General features: G+C 41.3%; 2 protein-coding genes across 4 annotated transcripts in view; both read left to right on the top strand.

The window, feature by feature from the left end:
• LOC102093880 (24-hydroxycholesterol 7-alpha-hydroxylase) overlaps window positions 1-22618 on the top strand; it is a 144619-nt gene that overhangs the window by 80275 nt on the left and 41726 nt on the right. The gene's annotated exons all lie outside the window — the stretch shown is intronic.
• The window catches only part of RCAN2 (regulator of calcineurin 2), a 99373-nt gene that overhangs the window by 35029 nt on the left and 41726 nt on the right, over window positions 1-22618 (top strand). Inside the window, exon 1 of one of the 3 annotated variants that reach the window (XM_005512287.3) lies at window positions 16570-17066. The exons of the other annotated variants lie outside the window; for them this stretch is intronic. Coding sequence (XP_005512344.1) covers window positions 16980-17066 — 87 coding nt within the window. The 5' untranslated portion in view covers window positions 16570-16979. Of the gene's footprint in view, window positions 1-16569; window positions 17067-22618 lie in introns of those variants that run through there. 3 annotated transcript variants of the gene reach the window in all.

Raw genomic sequence — 22618 nt, 5'->3', positions numbered from 1 at the left:
CTAGAGCCAAAAGGCTGAAAGAGGTGACTTATTTTATTTACTTGTGAAGCAACATTGGGAATAGTGTGTTCTGTTCTGGGCTCCCCTATACAAAAAAAAGGTTTAGACTAATTGGGGAGGGTCTGGAGAGGGGCACTGAAGCAGCACATAACACATGGAGATGCTGTCTGTGGAGACTGGATTTGTTCATCCTAAGGAGGAGAAGACTGAGGCTCAGGAGGGATCTAGTTCTTGTCCTCTACCACCGATTGAGTGTCTGTACAAAAAGAGACAGCCTGACGTTTCTCACAGGTGCACAGTGAAGGCAGCACATGTAAGTTGTGATGTAGGAAATTCCAACTGGATATAAGGAAAACCAGTTTTTGCAGTGGGTAAGCACTGAATTGAGCTGCTGGAGGAGGCTGAGAAACCTCCATCCTTGAAGATTTTTTTGAAACTTGACTGAAGAAGACCCTGAACAATCTGATTTAACTTTGAAGCTCTCCCTGTCCTTGAGTAAGAGGTTACACTACATGATCACCAGAGGTCCATTCCGACCTAGATTATTCTACTGTCCTATAACACAGGCACTTACACAGCACTTTAATTGTGTATCCTGGAAAGTAATATGGTTTTATGCACATGGGTATTCTTCTGCGCTTTGGCTTTCGAAGATCATTCAGCAAAGTGGTTCTCATAGTATTGGCTTTGTAAAGTGTTTGATCTTCACATGTGAACACTGTGGCAAATCTGTTTTAGAAGGCTGATTCACTAGATATTTGTGGTGTCAGTCTATTTGTTGTCTAATTGGCAAATGTGGACCTTCCTCATATCTAAACTGCCATAGATGGAGCATGGTTGGTTGCAGGCCTCTCAAAATCATTCTTTTATTCCGAGTGCTTCTTGACCCTTCTCTGCATTCTTATTACGCATCAGACAATCTCATTCTTCACATGCCTTCCTTCATGACTAAAGAGATGGGAAATGATTAGTGTCATTCTGACACCAACCTAATCCTTTTTGCCTTGTAGAGAAAAATAGTTGTATGTGTGTCACATGTGTGGGAATGTGGTATTTCAGACTACCAGTTAATCTAGTTTAAGTCCTCTGAGCATGCTCATTATGCTCCTGGAGTGCCTCTTCCACTTCAGTTTTGTCCAAAGAAATCCAATTGGCATATGCAGCCTGGTCACTGGTGTAAAACAAAGTGTGATAGGTGGGGGTTATCAGGAGACTTGCTTCAAAAGCACAACCCTGATCTGAACTAAATGCAAATATAGATGCACCTGTAAAATACTGTTGTATTTTTGCTCTATATTCGAGGTCCCTTCCAACCCAAACCATTCTGTGATTCTGTTCCTGTGTGATCTGCTCTGGTGAATGAACCTGCTTTAGCGGGTGGGTTGGACTGGATGAGCTACAGAGGTCCTTTGCAACCCCAACCATTCTGTGATCCTGTGATTCTGTATCTGTGAAATGTGTTGCAGTTGAGATTTTTCCCACCTGCCTGGGGAGTTTTTACCCAAATTAAAAATCAGGCTCTGTGGAAGTAAAATACCTTCCAGTATATTCTCAGTTTAGGTTATTAATGGGCTCCAGTTAGATTTGGATTTGATACTGTATTCCCAATTTACTGATAAGACGTAATGTGTTTTGCTCTGTGCGTCATTGTCTCTTTGGGTAGGAACCCTCTTTAAGTTACCTTGACTCATTCCTGTATTTCACTGACTTCAGTCATCAGCACAAAACCTGGACTTGATTCAGCTTCCCAATTCTTATCTAGCTCCTTCAGTCCAGCTGGCTTGTTTTAATGGACACTTACGTGTACTTTGCTGACAATGTAAAAATGTGAATGACTTAAACAAACTATTTTTCCTTTTCTGACGTCTTCTTTTGTTCTTTTATGCTGAATATGTGGCAATAACTTTGCCCTGATTCCAGGTGACAGATCCAGACAATTCATCTAATTTTATCTGTGCTCAGCAAACTTCAACTTTGAGAACTATTTTTTTCCCCCAGCTTCTATGGCTGAAGAATATATTTGCTGTAATAATCTTTTAGTTGAGCTGACCATGTGCTTGGGTTTCACAACTCCCACACTTTTTCACCCGTGCTGTTTCATTATTCAAAACTGCTGTTAGGCGTCTTCCTTATGAGTCATTGTGACTACGATTCTGATGTATCTGGTGATGCAAAATGGTATAAAATAGGAGTGTGCTCTGGCTGCTTTTTTCCTCTCTCCAGCACTGGCACTATTACCTATTCACAGAACCACAGAGTGGTTGGGGTTGGAAGGGACCTCTGGAGACCATCCAGTCCAACCCACCTGCTACAGCAGGTTCACCAGAGCAGATCACACAGGAATGTGTCCAGGTGGGTTTGAATGTCTCCAGAGAAGGAGACTCCACAACCTCTCTGGGCAGCCTGTTCCAGGGCTCTGGCACCTCAAAGGAAAGAAGTTTCTCCTCATATTCAGATGGAACCTCTTGTGCTTCAGTCTGTGCCTGTTGCCCCTTATCCTATTGTTGGGCACCACTGAAAGGAGTCTGGTCCATCCTCTTGATATCCACCCTTGATTGATGAGATCCCCTTTCAGCTTTTCTTCTCCAGGCTGAACAGACCCAGCTCTTTCAGTCTCTCCTCATAATTCACACTGTTATTTTACAGTTCCATTTCAAGCTTATTGCCACCATTGCTTTGCACTTGTTCCTCCCCCCCCCCCCAACCCCATTTAACTTAAAACTCTTTCCAGTTACTCTTTTCTCTTTCCAAAAGCAACGCCAGTCTTGCTATCCAGTTAGTATTGCCGCTGACATCTTGGAGCTCATTATTTAATGACAGGTGTGCGTTCATTTGCTCTGCCACTATCATCTTCTAGCTATCTCTTCTTTAAATTGACTCAGGTGTTGTAAAGTCACATAATGATTTGTCGCTCTTTACCTGGTAGTGTTCTGCTGCTGAAACCTGGGATCATGTTGGCTTTTTCCAAATTCTGTTACATCGACTTACCAGCGCTGCCAGTTTGTGATGAACTCCTAGTCCCAATCTCGATTTGCTTTGAAGACACCTCTAATTTCAAGCCGCTGGCAGTTTCGTGTGTGCCTCTCTGTTGCGTGGGTCATGTGTGGGTTGTCATTAATATGCCAGATAAAATTACTGCTAATAATACATTTAAATAGAAGTTATAATAATAGCCTTCCCTCGGTGTGGTACTTCCTTCGTTGGCACTTTACAGTTTCTACAGAAATCCCATCTTCTCTGCATTAATAAATGATTTGCTGTTCAGTACTGTGTCAGATGTTTTATTGTATGTGATCTACCATTTGTTTATCACAAATAAGCCATACTAGATAAAAATCTATTAAAGATGAACTTTCAAGCCTTCTAAGATTCTATGACATTTATTAGCTTTTGAGCATTTATTTTGCAGTTTTGTAGTTAGCCTCACACTATAAGTGGATCTTTATGTAGAAACTTTTCTCTCTATCGTCTACTTTTTCTTTGTATCTTTACAGGACCAAGGCAGCAAGTTGAGACCATTTTTATGGATGTCAGAATATGGATCTTTATGAATTATTGTCTTTTAGTTGGTTAGTTTAGTTGGTTTATGTTGCTGCTCAGGTGGAATCGTTATAAGGCTTTGTGACTTTATCTTGTCCCTGTTGCGCGGTCACTGGGTGTCCTGCCTCATAGCCAGACAAGAGACTGATGGGAATGTCCTTCTTTTTAATATTTGTCTGCGAATTTTTTACGCTATGGCCGTCACTATAGTGAATGTGATGCCTTAAAAACTTCAATGACCTTCTCTTAGGACAGTCTAATATAGGGCAGATCTCTGCCCTGCAACAACCTGATACAGGAATTGTTCTGCTGGGGAATTTGTTATTTTTTAAAATATGCTTACTCTATATGGTCTGGTACATGTCCTTTCAGAAATCTGGCTGCATTCTTTGGTGTATATAAAATATTTTGTAAATAGCAGCCAGACGTTACAACAATATTTTAAGATGCTGAAAGAACATTGACGGAATGGGAAATATATAAACTGCTTCACTTGCTCAAGTTCTAATTCAGTTATCTTCAAGGAATGTTTCTTGGCTTATGACTGTCTTCAATTACTTCCTTGTGTCATAGAAACATAAACATGTTTGAGATACGCTGAGTAATTTAGAGTGGGAAAAAACCTGTATGAGCTGCAGAGAAGTGGTTGCTGTCACTTGATATCATCCAATGTTAGAATATTTTTTAGCAATCTTTTAAGAGCTGATTTAAAGAGTTTTGACCTTTTCTCTGTTGTACACATCTTAAAGCATAAATTTCTTCACGTTGAAGTTGATGAAAACAGTGTCATGAAATAAAACAGCACATTTCCAAGTACTCCTTTGGGAGCAGGTGGTGCACCCAGGATGCCTCTTGCTACGTGTTGTAATATTTGCGCTTAATTTTATCTCTGTGGCCGGAGGAAATTGTATGGAATTGGTGGTATCTCAAGTGAACTGAAGTAGAATTTTGCTTGTCCATCTTAAGTTAGAAGGGTATGAAGTTCTGACTGTAAAAACTCAGCTTCTGGCTAAAGTTTATAGATACTATTTTAAAGTTACATATAAAATTACAAATTAGTACTTATATTCTTTATCTTTTCAACAATGAGCAAACAACTTTCACCTTAACTAATACCTTTGTACACTAAGTCCTACTTGCTTTATGCTGCAAGGAAAAAGGTTCCTTTACAGGGGAAAGCTGCAAAACAAACAGTGACCTCCAAACTAATATAATTTCAAGTTCATATTTATGGTCAGCATCAGTAAGGAGCACCTTACATTAAAGGGCATAGGGTGGAGAGGAGTAGGTATTTGGGGTTTTGTGTGTGTGTCGTTTGGTGGGGTTTTTTGTTGTTGTTGTGGATTTTTTTTAATTATTAATGAGACATTTTTCCCTTAAGCAGGGTTCTTTCACATTATATGAAAATTGCGGCTGTTGGAGTAACTCATAATGGTTTGAAACTTTTGATTTGTGAATGTTTCAGTGCTGGCATTCTCCTTCTTCGTAGCTTATTTGCAATTACCTGACTAAAGAGAAAACAAAAGTGATCTATACCTATGTGATAAACTTTAATTCCCTATATAAGGGAAAGCTACAGGTTCTGTATCAGAGCTGTATCCATAAATGTTCTGTGAATTGGTTCATGAAACTAAACAGAGTATTAACTTGAATTCTTGGTAACAGATTACAAAAATAATTAGCACGTTAAAGTTAAATCAGCAATAAATACAGGCTCTTAAATGGGCCATTGTGGTCTCTTTCTTCTGTTTGTGAAATCACAAAATCAGCCTTGCAGGGAGGACTCTGATAAAGCCGTTATATAGATGAATTGAGAATTACTCGGGTTTAGCGTGGTAGGTGTTTTTTTTGGTCATCATTATATTCTGGGTGGGGGAGAGAGGAAACAAAACAAAAAACCACCAACTTCTTTAGCAGATTTCACGTTTCACTGTAGAGCCACTGACTTTTGCATCCCATCTATCTATTCTTCATCTGTCCTTTGAACATAAATAATAGAATATTTATCAAAATGGAAGACAGTGTCTTCTCTCTGTAATGAAGACAAGAATGGATATTTGTATATGATAAATTCTGAGTATCAACACTGCAGTAGGATCAGGGGATTAATGGGAGAAGAGATTGTCTGGTTTACAGTGTTGCAGCAAAATAAATAGCTACCCTATAATATCAGGATAAAATAGCAATTACGTAAGAAATCTATTATTCATTGCTTCATTATTTGCTGTCTGACTGCATGCTGTTTGACAGGGTTGTTCTTGTTTCTCTTTCCCTTTTTACTGGACGGCTTCTGCTGGCTTGGCAGTAAGTGCTGTTTTCTCTCAGCACAGCCATTAAATCTCTCACCTGTGTGTCCTGTGCGGAGCTGCAGCTCAGAGATAAGGTTGGACTCTCGCAGCTGTGAGCATTTGTATTCCAGGCTCTTCTTTCAAGGGCGTTTTGCTGTGATGGAGCGTCTCAAATGACAAGGAAGACGTACAGGCATGTTAAATATCCTTGCTAGTCTGAGACAAGTACGGGTAAATGGGAATGATTTAAAAATACATTTTGGAACTCTTAGCGGAGTCCGTGGATAACTGTAAATCACATTTTTAGGCAGGAGTATTACAGGCCTATCAGAACCAGCATCATCCATTAAGTAACATCTCTTAATGGGGAGAACCTGTCCTGCCCAGCTTAAAATTCAAATAAAACACAAGGGCTCTGCACCTTTCTGAGTGTGAGTTCCTGCATGCTTTTTTAAGCAAGGTCTGTTCTGTCAAGAACTGAGTCCATCTCTTCAGCATCTTGCTTCTGTGCCAGCCCATGGGCAGGTCCATCTTCCCAACGTGAACTGAGAGGGTGACTGAGATCTCACGGTTTCTTGCAGCTCTCGGAGCATTGGCCTGGTGTGCTGTGTGTGTGGCAGGTGTGATAGAATCCGTGGTCAATTCTGTTTCCAAGTACTGCAGGAATAAATATATGAAAGTGCGTCACCTGTTTTGCAGTCTTTTATAAAATTAAAGATAACATAAGAATTCATCAATTAGAAATATGCCTTAGAAATCTGTTTTACCTGTGATCATTAACATCACCATACAGCAGGTATCGCCGTTCCTGTCTTGCTGTTGAGAAAATTGAGCTGCAAAGGGTAACATTCAGTGTAGTATTCACTTCAAGATCAATTCTTAGATTAACTTATGCATAACATAGAATCATAGAATAGTTTGGGTTGGAAGGGACCTTCAAAGCTCATCCAGTCCCACCCCTGCCATGAGCAGGGACATCTTCACCAGATCAGGTTGCTCAGAGCCCCGTCCAGCCTGGCCTGGGATGTCTCCAGGGATGGGGCATCCACCACCTCTCTGGCCAACCTGGGACAGGGTCTCACCACCCTCAGTGTAAAAAAACTTCTTCCTCATGTTTGGCCTGAATCTCCCCTCCTTTAGTTTAAAACCATTACCCCATGTCTTGTCATAACAGACCCTACTAAAAAGTCTGTCCCCATCTTTTTTATCATCCCCTTTTAAGTATGGAAAGGCCACAGTAAGTTCTCCCTGGAGCCTTCTCTTCTCCGGGCGTACACCCCAACTCTCTCAGCCTGTCCTCCCAGCAGAGCTGTTCCAGTCTCAGATCATTTCTGTGGCTCCTCTGGCCCCTCTCCAACAGGTCCATGTGTGTCCTGTGCTGAGGGCTCCAGAGCTGGACACAGAACTGCAGGTGGGGTCTCACCAGAGCGGAGCAGAGGGGCAGAATCACCTCCTTCCACCTGCTGGACACGCTGCTGGTGATGCAGCCCAAGATACAATTGTCCTTCTGGGCTGCAAGTGCCCATTGCCGGCTCATGTTCAATCTTTCATCCCCCAGCACCCCCAAGTCCATCTCGGCAGGGCTGCTCTCAGTCGCTTCATCCCCAGCCTGGATTGGTTCCGGGGGTTGCCCTGACCAAGGTGCAGGACTTTTCACTTGACCTTGTTGAACCTCATGGAGTTTGCATATAGAGCATATGCATCTATTCACCATGTGTTTAAGTTTCTGTTGTAGTTGCTGGAAATCTAGTTAGCAATCAGCAGAGATTAGAGTGCAATTCAGTCCATCTTAAACTACACATCAAGTGACTTAAACTACACATCAATGGACTCTAAAGTCCATTGAAACAAGAAACAATTCAGTTCTCTGGAGACATTTGAACCCCCCTGGACACCTTCCTGTGTGATCTGCTTTGGGTGAACCTGCTTGAGCAGGTGCATTGGACTGGATGATCTCCAGAGGTCCCTTCCAACCCCAACCATTCTGTGATCCTGGGAAGTACAGGTAATTTAAATTGCTAATTTAAATATCTTAAAGAATCTCTCAGGGCCTCTGGATGATGATTTAGAAGAGAAGGGTCTTCCAGAGGTCATTTATCATATTTGTCAACCCCATGTGTGTATCTTGGATACCCTGAGGCATCTCACATTGCACTGGCTATCCATGCTCAAACAATGAAAGTCTCAAATCTGTCACCTAGAACGGCAATATATATACCACGCTGTGGAGATCTGTGTTCAGTTCTTTTAATTTAAAACTGAAACCTGTGCAATTTTTCCATGATACCGTGTAGATAGACCGCAAATAAATTTAGCTTGCACTGCAGGGTGATGATTGTCTGTTTTCAGGGGTTTGTGTGCATTATGTATTCTATGGGTGGTCATCTGTTCACCAGATTCATCAAGGACATCCTGACTTCTGAACTGCAGCAGTTTGTTTTATGAGAAAGAGGATTCTGGAACTGTCACAGTTCTTATCCTGCGTGGATCGGGTGCGGAGAAGGATTTGTAACTGTTTCCAGAGGACAGATGCACTGATTTCCACCCCCTCACACCTCCCTGCGCACACTTGGAAGCAAAGGACTATGAATGATGCTGCCGCATTAAAAGTAATTGAGCAAATCTGACTCAGAGTTGAAACTTGTATGTAGCTAAATGAGACAGCAAAGTGATGATGGCCAAATGACATAGTTGCTTATTCAGTCATTGAAGTGTTATCGCATTATCATACGTGGGTGTTTGATTTGTTCGATATTATCTTTATTAAAGGAAGCAGAAAGCCTTCAAAATGTTAATGATTTGTTTTGTTTTCTGACTCTTGGACCCTCAGATTCTGAGAACTCTAAGTGTGACTAACGGAAAGTTATTACCTACAGAAAAGCAAAATATCACTTATAATATGGAAAAGATACCTTTTCAAAAATCAAGACCAGCCAGGACATGGTTCACCAAGGGATTTTTCAGACGAGAAACTTATTGAGGGATTTTCTGCACACACAAGAAACTTATTGATTTAGGCTTATTCTAAGTTTAATTAAACTTCTGCTTCCTCTTTTTCTTCTATGGCCAAAATCTTTAAAAATCTTCAAACCATAGGAATGATTATTGATTATAAGAAGGGATGAATTGGAATCCTTTTTTTGCCATAATTGTTGCTTATTTAGAATTTGTGGAAACTTCAGCTTGGAGAAAAATCAATGGTTTTGTAGCTGTTGGGTAGTTTATTGTTCTGTATTTATTGTAAATACTAGCTAAATTTTCTATCTAATATATATTTCGATTTATAATTCATCTCTGGCAGGGGTTAAAAAATGCTCTAGTTCCTCTATTTTATATCTTTGATATTGCTGTGTTCCTTAGCCTCTGAAAATTCATGCAATTTTGATAGTAATTTACAACCTAGGAAGGAATAAGTTGGTACATAGAGGCTTCTTCTAGCTTAACACACTTGTTTAGCTGTTGACTCTTCTTGGAGAGTTTGCTAATGGACATTAATGGAATTTCAAGCTTTTTCATGTATTGCAAAAGGTATACATCAAGAGTTAAAACCCTCACAACATTGTTAAAAGGGGTGTAATTTAACAATGATACTTGATGGCCATTCTGTTTGGGAATTAGTACTGGGAACTTAACGGTGAATGCATCTGGCATGGTGATGCTAGCTCATAGCATCAGGCAATATATAAAATATCTCATTTGCGTTTACATTTCCTTTAGCTTCAGTCATCTGTCTCTGATTTGAGTGCTGAATGTCCCAGCCTTTCACCCTTCAATATATATGGAGTGTAACCTGCAACGTAGCTCAGGACAAGGACAAATCCTCCCATTAGTTCCCAGTTCTTGGCCCGGATTCCCCTTGTTTGTTGTGTTGCTGATGTGTTCTGCTGGCTGGATTTACCTGTTACTTCCATCCTTTTGGGGACGATCTACTATAGTCAATTCTTTTTCTTTTCTTATGACAGGGAGTATTATGGAACCCTACTCAGTCTTCACTATTCCACTTTATTTGATGTCTTTGAAGGAGACAACTTTGCTCCTCAATAATGTATCTGGTTGGCCTTTATTCTGCTGCAGACAGAGAAACTGGAAGAACTGACCTTTTCTTTTTTAATGAGCTTTTCTTTTTATGAGTTCTAAAAAGTAACTTATATAGTTCTGTTAAAAAATAGGATTATATTTGTAAAAGTCTGTTCTTAGCGACAGGCACATAAGGGAGCTCGGTCCAAATACTTTTGACTTATGTAGTAGGCTGAATGAGATCGATGAAGATGCACATTGTTAAAAACATTTGAGTCAGACATAATGTGCATCTATTTACAGTGTTCCATTCAAGTGCCAGAAGGTCCTCTATGTAGGTGGTTTTTTTATTGTTCTGGATTTGTATAGCACCTTATACAATATGTTTTGCACTTGCTAGCAGAGATGCTACAGAAATAATCCCTCTGTTACTAGCAATAATTGTGTAAGCAAAAAATGTCACATTGCTTCTGAATTTAGCTGGTATTTTTGGTTACAATGTGGCTGATGTTACTGTGAGGTCCAGATACAGTAAAGTTTCCCCTAAGGCTGAATCAGTAGTAGTTTGCTTGCAAAAGGAGGGTCAAGATGTTGCACAACTTGTTTTAACGCCTTGTGAGCTGAGCTTGAAAGTCTGTGGTACTATTTATAGGTATCAAGCTGAGACATAGATATAACTATGGTAACAAGGTAAGAAAACAAAAACTCCACGCACAGAAGTAAAGGTTGTAGACTAGGACTGTGTTATCCCAGGCTCTGTACAAATCCAGAATGTAAGATTAGAATCATAGAATCATTTCAATTGGAAGAGACCCTCAGGATCATTGAGTCCAACCACAACCCAACTCTAGCACTAAACCATGTCGCTAAGAACCTTGTCTAAATTCCTTTTAAACCCCTGCAGGGATGTTGACTCCACCACTGCCCTGGGCCGCCTGTTCCAATGCCTGACAACCCTTTCCAGGAAGAAATTTTTTCCTAATATCCAATCTAAACCTTCCCTGGTGCAACTTGAGGCCATTTTCTCTTGTCCTATCACTTGTGACTTGGGAGAAGAGACCAACCCCCTCCATGCTACAACCTCCTTTCAGGCAGTTGTAGACAGTGATAAGGTCTCCCCCTCAGCCTTCTGTTCTCCAGGCTGAACAGCCCCAGATTGTACCTGCCTGGAGCAACATGACTTATTTTCCTTCTAATTTTGGAAACTTTTTGTCTTTTTGAAGGGGGTTGCTGATTTAAGTATAAGACGTGATCATCATGTGTTAATCAGCAGAGAGTCTAGTGATGCTACAGGATTATTTTGGATCTTGTGAAGGAAAAATACCGCCTGGCGTTAAGTTTAAGTAGTAGTATTCTGAGTTCTCAAAGCTGTTTGACGGCTCTACACGTAACTATAAAAATTTGCTATTTCCATACTCAGCCTAGATATACAAGTGGATCTCAATTGCTCTTAAATTCACTCTCTTGAAATATTCACTCAGTGAATAGTACCCATTTCATTCCATGAACAGTTGTTACCATGGGCAAAACCTGAAACAGATTGAGAAACACCTGAATGACTGTTCAAAACTCTCTGCTTTCCATTCTTAGAATTAGTGGTCATGGTCTTAAGCCCAATGTAAAACTAGTAGAGGACGGCAATAGAGTTATATACTTTTGGATGCACTTATATTAGTACTCTAAATCAGGTAATTTTCTTCTGAAATTGTCTTCGAGCTGCGCATTGACTCCCATTACAAACCACTCAGAGGAACCTAAACCAGACCCAGGACTGGTTCTGCTGTGCTGATGCTGTGTATATTAATACTAGACCTAACCTAAAATAATCCCTCTTGAAATAGGGAAATCCCTCATCTACTGTTGATGTCAGGTCCCCAGCACCACCTGTTATACTTGAAAAAAAAAATCTGTTTGTATTGGTCAGTATTAATATTCCATGTATTGTGTCGTCTTTAACTTTCAGGTGAGGCTTTAAGGTATATATGTGATCCACAAATCACAGTATCACAGTATGTTTGGGATTGGAAGGGACCTCAAAAGCTCATCCAGTCCAATCCCCCTGCTGGAGCAGGAACGCCTAGGTGAGGTCGCACAGGAACATGTCCAGGCGGGTTTGAATGTCTCCAGAGTAGGAGACTCCACAACCCCCCTGGGCAGCCTGTTCCAGTGTCTGTCACCCTCACTGAGAAGAAGTTTCTTCTCAAATTTAAGTGGAACCTCTTGTGTTCCAGCTTGATCCCATTACCCCTTGTCCTATCATTGTTTGCCACCGAGAAGAGCCTGGCTCCATCCTCATGGCACTCACCCTTTATATATTTATAAGCATTAATAAGGTCACCCCTCAGTCTCCGCCAAACTAAAGAGCCCCAGCTCCCTCAGCCTTTCCTCACACGGGAGATGCTCCACTCCCTTAATCATCTTTGTTGCCCTTTAATCATCTTTATTGCGACAATTGGCAACAATCAAATCCTCTGGCTTCGCACCCACTAGCAAGACTTTTTCTTCCCTGCACACGTTAGTACAAAATCTGTGATCAGGAGCAGTTTGTGATCTGGAGACCCTACTGAAAGAGCAGGTTCTTTAAGTATGCTGAAGTGCATTACATATCTATGTCAATTTATTTTTATTAAATATGATACTTCAAAATATACATGAAATATGGCTTTATTTTTTCTTGGGAGTTTGCTGAATTGAATTTAGAGCTGAAGTTAAGAATTGTTTTGAAAGAAATTGAAAGAAATCTTCCTTTAAATTTGATTGAAAAGTGAGTCTCCTGATCTGGAGAAAGCAGTCAATATTAACCAATTTTAAATTATCCAATAACAAAATTTGCTATTAACATTAGATGAGACTATAAGAAATTGTAGAATGCCCTTAGAAAAATCTCACAGAAAGATTATGTGTTGATTTTGAATCAGGAGTGAGTAGTAACAAATAGAATGTGACGTATACTGAAAGATGTAAGTTGGAAGCACTAAAGCACCCTGTAGATTTGTTCTGTTAGGTAATAGTTGTTTTGGAGGAACAGAACCAACTAGGTTGTCTCTGTAAAGAGCTCGCTAAAATACCCTAGGGAGCTAGAGTGGTTTTTAAGGGGAAAAAATAGGTTATGCTTAGGAATATGCAAGAAGAAATAATAAATGGAAGTAGTTGTCATCTCAGTAAGGTTTCCTTCCTCAGATGGAATGGAAAAATTGCAGTGATTCTGTTTGGAAAGGAGATGAATAGTGGAAGTGCAAGAATAACCGTCAAGTGGAACAGGTCAGATTGTGTATATGTACCGGTTTTTATCAGAGAATTGAGGAGCAGGGCTTTTGAAACTGATGGGCGGCAGTTTTAAACATGAGAAAAGGAAAGAATAATTTTTGGGACTATCCAATGTAGCTGTGTATTGCCTGATCTTTTTTCCATCAGTGCTATGAAACCACACTCAGACCAGGCATTGCTTTCATTTTTGATGCCTTTATAGACCTTAACGATCAACATTGTCTAATTCTTGATCTTTTTTTCAAATGTCTGTTAGTTTTTTTTGTCCTTTTGGTCCATACTGCTAAAACTTTCATCAGGCTCAGATATACAAGACTTGTCTTTGATTTCAGTGTTTCCTTCCAGCTCTTTGATAACCACTTTACTAACATCTCAGTTTTCTGATGACATGATTGTTCCATTGCTGCCCACTTAGAACTTCGATCAGGCATCTTTATGGCTTTTTTCTATTATATCACCTATGTGTGATATTCAAATATATGAATAAAAGTTCCTCTAAACATGCACGAAAATGATAACTGCAAATTCTTTCTAAAACATCTTTTCCTGAGGTTTATGAAAAAACTTGACAGCGATTAAGTGACTGGTGTACAAAACAATTGATTATCATGTGTCACGGAGGCAACCCACAGGTCAATTTAAGGGACAACAAGGTCCAAAACCAACTTTTATTAGACTGGCAAGGACCAGGGTTTTAGCACTCCAAAAGTGACTTAAATACAGGTTCGGATATCAGTGGAGGAAATTATTGAGAGGGGCGGTCCACAGTGTGCATGCACGTGGCTTCACCCAAAACAATGCCGGAGCCGTCCCCGAGTCCCGGAGGAGTACACACTTGCCTAAACACGGTGTGGGGTTATTTTTATAGAGATACACGTACTCGCAGTGAGTACGGAAAGTGTGCACTCGCGATTGCGCGAGAGTAAATTTATAATACGCTCGCAGTCCTGCGAGAGTTATTTTACACGTGCAAGTGTGCACGGAATCCTACACGTGCTTATGTGGAAGCACGGGAGGAAAATACACTCATGATTGTGCGAGGGGCTCTCGGCGGCCACTCGCGATTGTGCAAGGAATAAAATACTTGTGCAAATGTGCACGGAAAGAAAATACACCCGCGATTCTGCAAGGGTTAATTTTACACGCGCTCATATGGAGTGCGGAAAGTGATACGTGCAAATGTGCACGAAAAGTATAAATATACTCGCAATCCTGCGAGAAGTTTTACTTACACCCGTGGCGGCGAGGCAAGCGGAGTCTCCATCCCAGGGAGGGGGCTCTCCTGGCGGCAGTGGATAAGCTCGTACTCCGAGAGACCCCCACACAAAATGGGGCTGGGTCTCAACGAGAGGCCCATTTTTATCTGATCAGATCTGACTGTAGGCACTCTAGAAGCTTCTCTGCACCCCCCACACTGGCTGTGGGTGCCCCTGAAGCCTCCAAACATCCCCCACACTGGGTGCGGCTCAGTGTGCCTTGGCACTCCCTTCTGCTAATGTCCCAGGAGCCAGGGTGCTCTGGGCCAAACAAAAGAAGCTGTTAGCCTCAAGTAGCAGAGGAAGAGGGAGATGTGCCATACTGAAGGAGGGAGGGGGGTTGCAATCTGCCACATCATGATAAACCGTATCGATTAATTTTCTGCCTTCTGCTACTCCATCCATTTCTGTTGATTGGTGCAGTCTTGGTTTGTGAAATCTTTAGTGCTGGGAAATGTTTCTGTCCTGGTTCTGAATCTTAATTTGTGGTTATTGCTGAGGGAGCCTCTATAAATGCGACTTAAAAAGTGGGTAAGTCATTTAATAGAGCTTGGAAAAGAATGTTCTGATGAGAGATCTCAGCTTTTCTGTACCAGCATCTAACGTTGCTGCCAGCTCAGGGGGCAAAGAGCGGATTTCTCAGCAGAAGTTGTTCAGCATCGCTAATTGGGAATTCCCTGTGTTTAACCGATTTACAGTGCTGGTGAAAGTGTAAGGTGGGAAGCTGGGTGGGCTTGAGTCTGATCTGAAGCCGCTTCTGCCTTTAGGTGTCTGAATGCAGAGTTTTGGTGCAAACAACTTGATAATATTTTCGCCAGGTGTCTTCATTTTGAATTTCATGAAGGGTATGGTAGTCCGCAGCCCAGACTGTCCGTGGTTCAGCGAATATGCCTGAGATGATTTTCACAGAATCCCAGACTGGTTGGGGTTGGAAGGGACCTCTGGAGATCATCCAGTCCAACCCACCTGCTAAAGCAGGTTCACCAGAGCAGGTCACACAGGAAGGTGTCCAGGTGGGTTTGAATGTCTCCAGAGAAGGAGACTCCACAACCTCTCTGGGCAGCCTGTTCCAGGGCTCTGGCACCTCAAAGGAAAGAAGTTTCTCGTGATAATCAGATGGAACCTCCTGTGCTTCAGTCTGTGCCCGTTGCCCCTCATCCTGTCATTGGGCACCACTGAAAGGAGTCTGGTCCATCCTCTTGACACCCACCCTTGAGATATTTATAAACACTGATGAGATCCCCTCTTAGCTTCTCTTCTCCAGGCTGAACAGATCCAGCTCTATCACTCTCTTCTTATAAGAAAGTTGCTCTGATTTTAGGCAACCTTGTTTAAATATCAGTAGTAAAATACTTGCAGCATCACAGAACATGGTGGAAGCTGCAATATTTGTCAATGGAAGTGGAGTCAGCAACACAGTCTTGTTTATATCCACTTTAATTCTGCCTGTTAACCTGACTTACCCATAAATGTCATTTCTAAGCCTGCAACAATTAAAAGTAATTTATGGATCACAAGAACGAAACATTAGAGGAAAAACAATGGTGCAAGTCTGGGATAAAGATCAACTTTCGAACTCCCAAATTTGTAGATTTTTTATTTCTATCATTAAAAATTAAACTTGCAAAGAACAAACAGACCACTGAGTCAGTAGATGTAGAACATCTTCGCTTTACATAAATCTGTTTCTTTCAGTTGAATAGTGTTACATTTGGGCAGGATTAACCCTAAGGACAAATGGAGTGAAGGTTGCCAAGTGTGAAGTCCTAATTTCAAGGGAAATTTTCATGTTCTTTTCTTTGAAGGGGCATTGACTTCCAAATCACAGCCAGCCCTGAGTCAGAGTGCAACCAGTGTGTCTGAGTCCTGGGATCGAATTTGCAGCACGTCGATCGCTCCTGATGATAGGACTAGATGTTCTGTGATCTCATGTGTGGGTTTCAATAGCATCCTTTAGTAAAAAAGAAGACTTAGAGGTATTCAAAGCAGAATGCAGAGCTTTTTGGTGTATGGGTTTTTTTTTTTTGTTTGTTTGTTTGTGGTTGTTTTTAATTTTCATCAGTGCTCTGCTGTTGATTTTGAAGTATAATAAAGTAACAAACATTACCCTGAGCATAGTGGCTTTAAATGCTGGGTTAATTTATACTCAGAGCGGAGCTTTCGGTGTCAGGCAATCTTTTTTTTGCCAACATAAGCACTCAGCTGAAACAACAGCTATGACTCAGTTGCCAGCGAACGCCGCTCGAATTGATTTAGTCCCGGTTCAGATTTAGCACATAATCATGTTCAATTTGATCCACTGCGCTGCTTAGAGATAAAAGGGTTGGGAAAAAAAAGAGAACGAGATGTAGCGTGTGTCAGTCTTTGCGGTGATGTCATTGCCAGGAGCGATGGAACAGCGAGCGCCGTGACTCTGCTCAGCGCTGGGTGTGCGGGGACAGACCGGGAGCAACTCCGGGAACTGCAGAGACCTCGTGTCAGAGCCTCGCAGAGATCCAAACCGAATTTTGGACTGTTCAATTGCAATACTGAAGATTTTCTTTTATTGTTTCCTTTTCTTTCCCATCGTTTGTTCCGCTGAGGTTGCCTAACTCTGTGTGCAGAGGGGGGGATGCCAGCCCGGAGCATGGACTGTGATGTCTCCATGCTGGTTGCCTGTGGGGTTGACGTGGAGATTTTTGCCAACCAAGAGGTTAAGGTACGAACCCGCAGTTCTTTTGTTACGGATGCTTCTTAGAAAAGCCTTTGGGGAGCGATAGGCATTTGTATGTGCGATTCAGAATAAGGAGGCAGATGAGATTCTGCTGCAGCAGTGAAAGACACGCAGCTAAAAAAATCTGTTAATTAGGGGAGAGGAATATGGGAGAGAAACATGCCTGCTTTGTACTGCGTTTGGATAAGCTGGAAGAATAGGCTGGTGTTTACTCCTTGATGATATTAAAAAGTGGGTTATATAACTGACATCTGTGCATATGCACGTTTCATACTCACAACAAACCATTCATTGTTAATTTTGTCGAGATATTTTTAGTCCGGTGTCACTTTTTTAGATCAGCCTTGCTGCAAATGTTATTTATCAATGTTGATAATCTTCAGATATTTTCATTCCGTTGAACAGCAGCTGTTTCTTTTGTTCAAATCCATATTGGCTATACAAGTATAAATGTTTTGTGAAGGGTTAAAAGTTTGTAGCAAGTATTTTGGTGCATCTGCAGTGTGACAGAATACAAAAAGTTGTGCATCTTGCATATCATATGAATTCCTCAAAAAGAATACTTTAAAGCTTGGTATGCTGGGCTCATAGTCTCTTAATTAGACAGCTGCTGTAGAAAAATCATTGTGTGTAATTGCTTACTGTTGAAATAATTATATTTTTCTTTTACTCTCATATTACTGCAAGAAAATCACTGCAAATTAAGTTTGAAAAAGGAATTTTGAGTGTGCTTTTCACAGATTGTCGGAAAGAGCTCATAGACGTAATACAGTGACATTGAGCAGTTTGTTTAAAGGACAAAGACACAGACAACTTTAGTTTCTAACACTATTGCTCCGTTCTTAGTATTAATACATTGGAACAGGGAGAAAAGGTTTTACAAACTGGAGGTCAAGTTTTGAACTCCTGTGTAATTCTGAGTCAACCATTGAACATGGAAATATCTGGAAATAAAACCATTTTCGTTTACAAGAGGTTATTAGGATTTTTATTTCCCTGTTAATTAGCTATCAGGTGATATAATGTAGAGATGCTTTTGTGTTCCCAGCAAGAGATTCTTCTTATATTAAGAAGCTTTTCCTGAACAGTTTAATACTGGATTTATACATTAAATAGGGAATAATTCAGATGAATGGCTCAGGTGAGCAGTCTTGTCTGCACTGACATGTTTCCTGTAGCATTTTGAAGTAGTAAAATAATCATCTGCTTATTCCTTTTTTCCTTAATGACACGTTTAAAAAAAAAAAGATAGGAACTACACCTGCATTGATATGGACTTGTACCTGAAATAACTCTCTTTTCAGTGTCTCAACATAAAACTATACAAGAAATTAAAGTTTCAGTGGTCTTCTTGTATCCTTATTCATATGATGATAGCAATGAAAACGCAAAATTCTGACTTGCATGAAATCAGCAGAAAGCTTTACATTGACTTTGGTAAGACTTAGATTAGCCTGATTTAAGCTGCAGCATCTGGCAAGTGTGACCCAGGAACGCAGGACAAAAGAGAATAAAAGTGTTACGGAGACAGTACAGGAATTGTCATCCCTTTGATGTTACTTGGACTTTCTGTACTTTGTTTACTTTGGTTAAAAATGCCTTTTTTTATTTGTTCTAATGACTGAGTGCAAAGACTTTAGGTGTATTTACAGTGGAGACTGCACTGCAGACTGCAGTGCAGCTTAGTAAGGCTAAGCCTACTTGGAAGTTGTCTGGCTTAGATGCCAGCAGCAGCCTGTCCTCAGTGACCCACAGCTCACTGCAGATTCGTTTTCACTTACGTGTTAACAAATTCAGTATTTGGGGCTGTGTCCAGCGCTGCTGCAGCTGGGCTGAGCCCAGAGCTCAAGCCTAGCTAGTTCTGTGCTCATCCCCAGCCTTTCTCTGCACAGCAAGCATCCTCTCTGGGAAGGTTTCAGTGCTGCTGATATTTTAAAGGTGGAGACACCTACTGCTCTTTGCTCATGCCCAGGACAATTGCAGAAAATATATATATTTGGCTGCAAAAGGGGTGCTCTTCAATGTGTTTGTTGTTGTTGTTGACAGTATGGTCACTGTCAACATAAAAATGTGTATGTTGACTTGAGGATGATGGGAACATCGGGCTTTAAGGTTAAAAGGGAAGGAGGTTGTTTCTGAGAAGAGATGGGTGTGGAAGTAAAAGGCAAAAAGCAAAAGCAAGCACAAAAATCCTGCCTTCTCCCACCCACTTCGGTTTTCCTGGACCTCTCTGCCCAGCCCTTCTGCAGCTCAACTGGAAGACACAAGCAGTATTGACAACTGAAGTCTTGGCTCTTTCAGTTTTCTTCTGCTAAAAAGCTTTTCACATAGGGAAGAGCTTTTTGCAGGGAATGTTCCTTTGGTGGTACAACAGATATGAAGGGGCTGAAGAGGACAGAGGACAGGAGCGGCCCTGTTTGCCAGGCCTGCAGTGCAAGAACCTGCTGTGAGTTTGGGCTGTGGGGCAGGAGATCTTGCAGCAGGTGGCCATGGTGTCTCTGCTTTTCCACCTATGGAAGTGACCTTATTTTGTGTTATGCTCTTAGTGTCTGGCAGACAGGCTCGGAAATGCTCTTTTTTCCATTTAGCCTCTGGAACAGGAGAGGGGTTACTTAGTACTGAAAAGCAAAGTACTGAAATACTCGGTACTTGGTACTGAAAGCAAAGCTTTTTAGTTTCAGCATTTGGAGTGGCTCATCCTTTCAACAGAGGCTTGTGTGAAAGCCCTGAAACCAACAGCTGGCCTGACACCATTGGTTCACAATGCGTGAACCCATCCAACAGGCCTTTCTGTTTTAATAATCCAAAAATTTGGATTTGCTACTAAATGTATAGCAGATGAGGAAGTAGTAAAGTTGAGAAGGTAACTAACCGTGGAAATCACGAAGTGCAGTTCTGCTTTCAAGTTCACACGGACAGGTGTTGTGTATTGGTGATGGTTTTAAACTAAAAGAGGGGAGGTTCAGGCCAGACATGGAAGACATTTTTTACTGTGAGGGTGGTGAGAGCCTGGCCCAGGTTGCCCAGAGAGGTGGTGGATGCCCCATCCCTGGAGACATCCCAGGCCAGGCTGGACGGGGCTCTGAGCAACCTGGTCTGGGTGAAGATGTCCCTGCTCATGGCAGGGGTTGGACTGGATGAGCTTTGAAGGTCCCTTCCAACCCAAACTATTCTATGATTCTGCAAATTAAAATTCTTTCAGTGCTTCTGGATTATAATTTTATGTAATGATGTTTGTTATATAAGCAACTAGCTAATGAATATCTTGTTTATTTCTAATAGAGAAATTCCAGACATCACTGAAACAGTGGAAGAGAATTTAAACTCATAGCTCTTACTTTACGCAAGGTATTCTTGTATTAATTCCTCATGTTCTCTCTTCAGTTGTGTTCACATGCACCATTCCGCTTGGCAACAGGGTGGGACTGGGAGGACAAGGCATTACTGTAACACAGAAAAAATATTAATGATCCAGACTGATCGAATTTGTGTCTGAAGACAGTAAATAAATGTGAATTATCTTAATGCAGGGAAAAAAACAATGTGGACATTAACCAGGCAGCAAAGGGAAATGGTGGAAATAGTTTCACTGTTTTGACTGTATTGCCTTGGGAGATTAATCCCCATTGGACCAGGATCTCTGTCAATCTGTAAATTCATTATTCAGTTCAAATGTTCCAGTGAGCACACTGCTAGTATTGGTATTTTGGGATGGATGGTTAGGACATCATTCATTGCCCTGCAGTTGCCTTTGAGAGGTTTAGCAGTCTCACATCCTATCTAAACTTCTGAGGCCTAAGGGTCAAAAGCAGACTAGGTTTTCATGTTTTTTCCTCTCTGCTTTAATTCTCCATTCGTAAAAGCGGCTCATTCACAGAGATGTTGTGAGATTTAAAGTTTAAGTGCTCTAATATTAGAGTCAAGTGAAGAAAGCTGTAGAAAAAGGGAGGAATATTGCTGCCCCTTTGTGCCCCAGTGGCACAAATCATGACTTGTTGGGAGAGTTTCAGGGTTTCTTTTTTAAATTCTTCTCCTTAGCCACGTAAGCTTGATTTGTCATAAGACTCCACACAACAGCATGGCTACTGAAAATACCCTCGTGGCTTGAAAGGACTGCTCTATAACTTCTTTTAGTATTTTCTGTACCTGGTAGTTCTTTCTATTTGAAATAACATTGCACCAGTGAAATCTTCAAGAACAATGTAACAAGGGAAAATGTAGAGTCTTGCATCTGGGCAGGAACAACCCCAGGTTCCAGTATAAGTTGGGGAATGACCTATTAGAGAGCAGTGTAGGGGAAAGGGACCTGGGGGTCCTGGTGGACAGCAGGATGACCATGAGCCAGCACTGTGCCCTTGTGGCCAGGAAGGCCAATGGTACCTGGGGTGCATCAGAAGGGGGGTGGTCAGTAGGTCAGAGAGGTTCTCCTTCCCCTCATTAATGTTTACAGATATATAAAGGGTGAGTGTCAGGAGGATGGAGCCAGGCTCTTCTCGGTGACAACCAATGCTAGGACAAGGGGTAATGGGTTCAAACTGGAACACAAAAGGTTCCACTTAAATTTGAGAAGAAACTTCTTCTCAGTGAGGGTGACAGACACTGGAACAGGCTGCCCAGGGGGGTTGTGGAGTCTCCTACTCTGGAGACATTCAAACCCACCTGGACACCTTCCTGTGTAACCTCATCTGGGTGTTCCTGCTCCGGCAGGGGGATTGGACTGGATGATATTTCGAGGTCCCTTCCAATCCCTGACACTGTGATTCTGTGAATAGTGGTGCTTGAGAAACAGATATACTTGTCTTTTGATTTCTGCTTATTGTCTTCATCTAGAGTAAGTAACAAAAACAAAGAATGAAAACACATATTTATTGCTCATTTATCTGACTTAATGCTTTTAAAATAGGACTGTCTGGTTTGGAGAGAAAAGTGCAACCTCTTTTTCTACGGTATTCAGAAGGTTGTTATATCAGTATAAGTGATGTAAGATAAAGGAGTTAGATACAAGATGTCACCTGTGTTTTAAGAGGTTTGTAATCTATTTTTTTATAGAGAGCAGTAGTTGCTGTGTTGTAAATATGGAATTTCAAAATGGAATGCTCTGTTGTAAATACGGAATTTAAAAATTTCAAAAGCAACAGAAATATTTCATACCTAAATAAGCAGGTGCATGTCCAGAGAGATACTTTCCACTTTTGATTTACTGGTAGCGCTGCTCTCTGTTCTTTAAAAGGTCTCAGGAGCTGTCATGCTGTTTCCAGCACGTTGACCTTGCTGTGTGGCTTCAATGTCGATGCTGGGAAACTCTGAGCCAGCAAACCTGGGGCTCCTGCAGATGGAGGCGCTGCCGGCAACCTGTGATATAAAAATAGGTTACACTTTGTCCTTCTAACAGCCTCCGTGTGAAGGCAGTTGAGTTTTTGTGTTCTTTCTGATCCCCGTTTCTGTTGGGTATTTCTCATGGGTGTTTTCATGAGGACAATTAGCCAATGAACAAGTTGTGGTCAAAAGAAAATAAACAACAGCTAAAAATTGTTGCT

This window comes from Columba livia, chromosome 3, assembly GCF_036013475.1.
Source record: "Columba livia isolate bColLiv1 breed racing homer chromosome 3, bColLiv1.pat.W.v2, whole genome shotgun sequence".
Classification (NCBI taxonomy): domain Eukaryota; kingdom Metazoa; phylum Chordata; class Aves; order Columbiformes; family Columbidae; genus Columba; species Columba livia.
The sequence above is the reverse complement of the archived record's forward strand: the minus strand, read 5'-3'. Positions and strand labels throughout refer to the sequence as shown.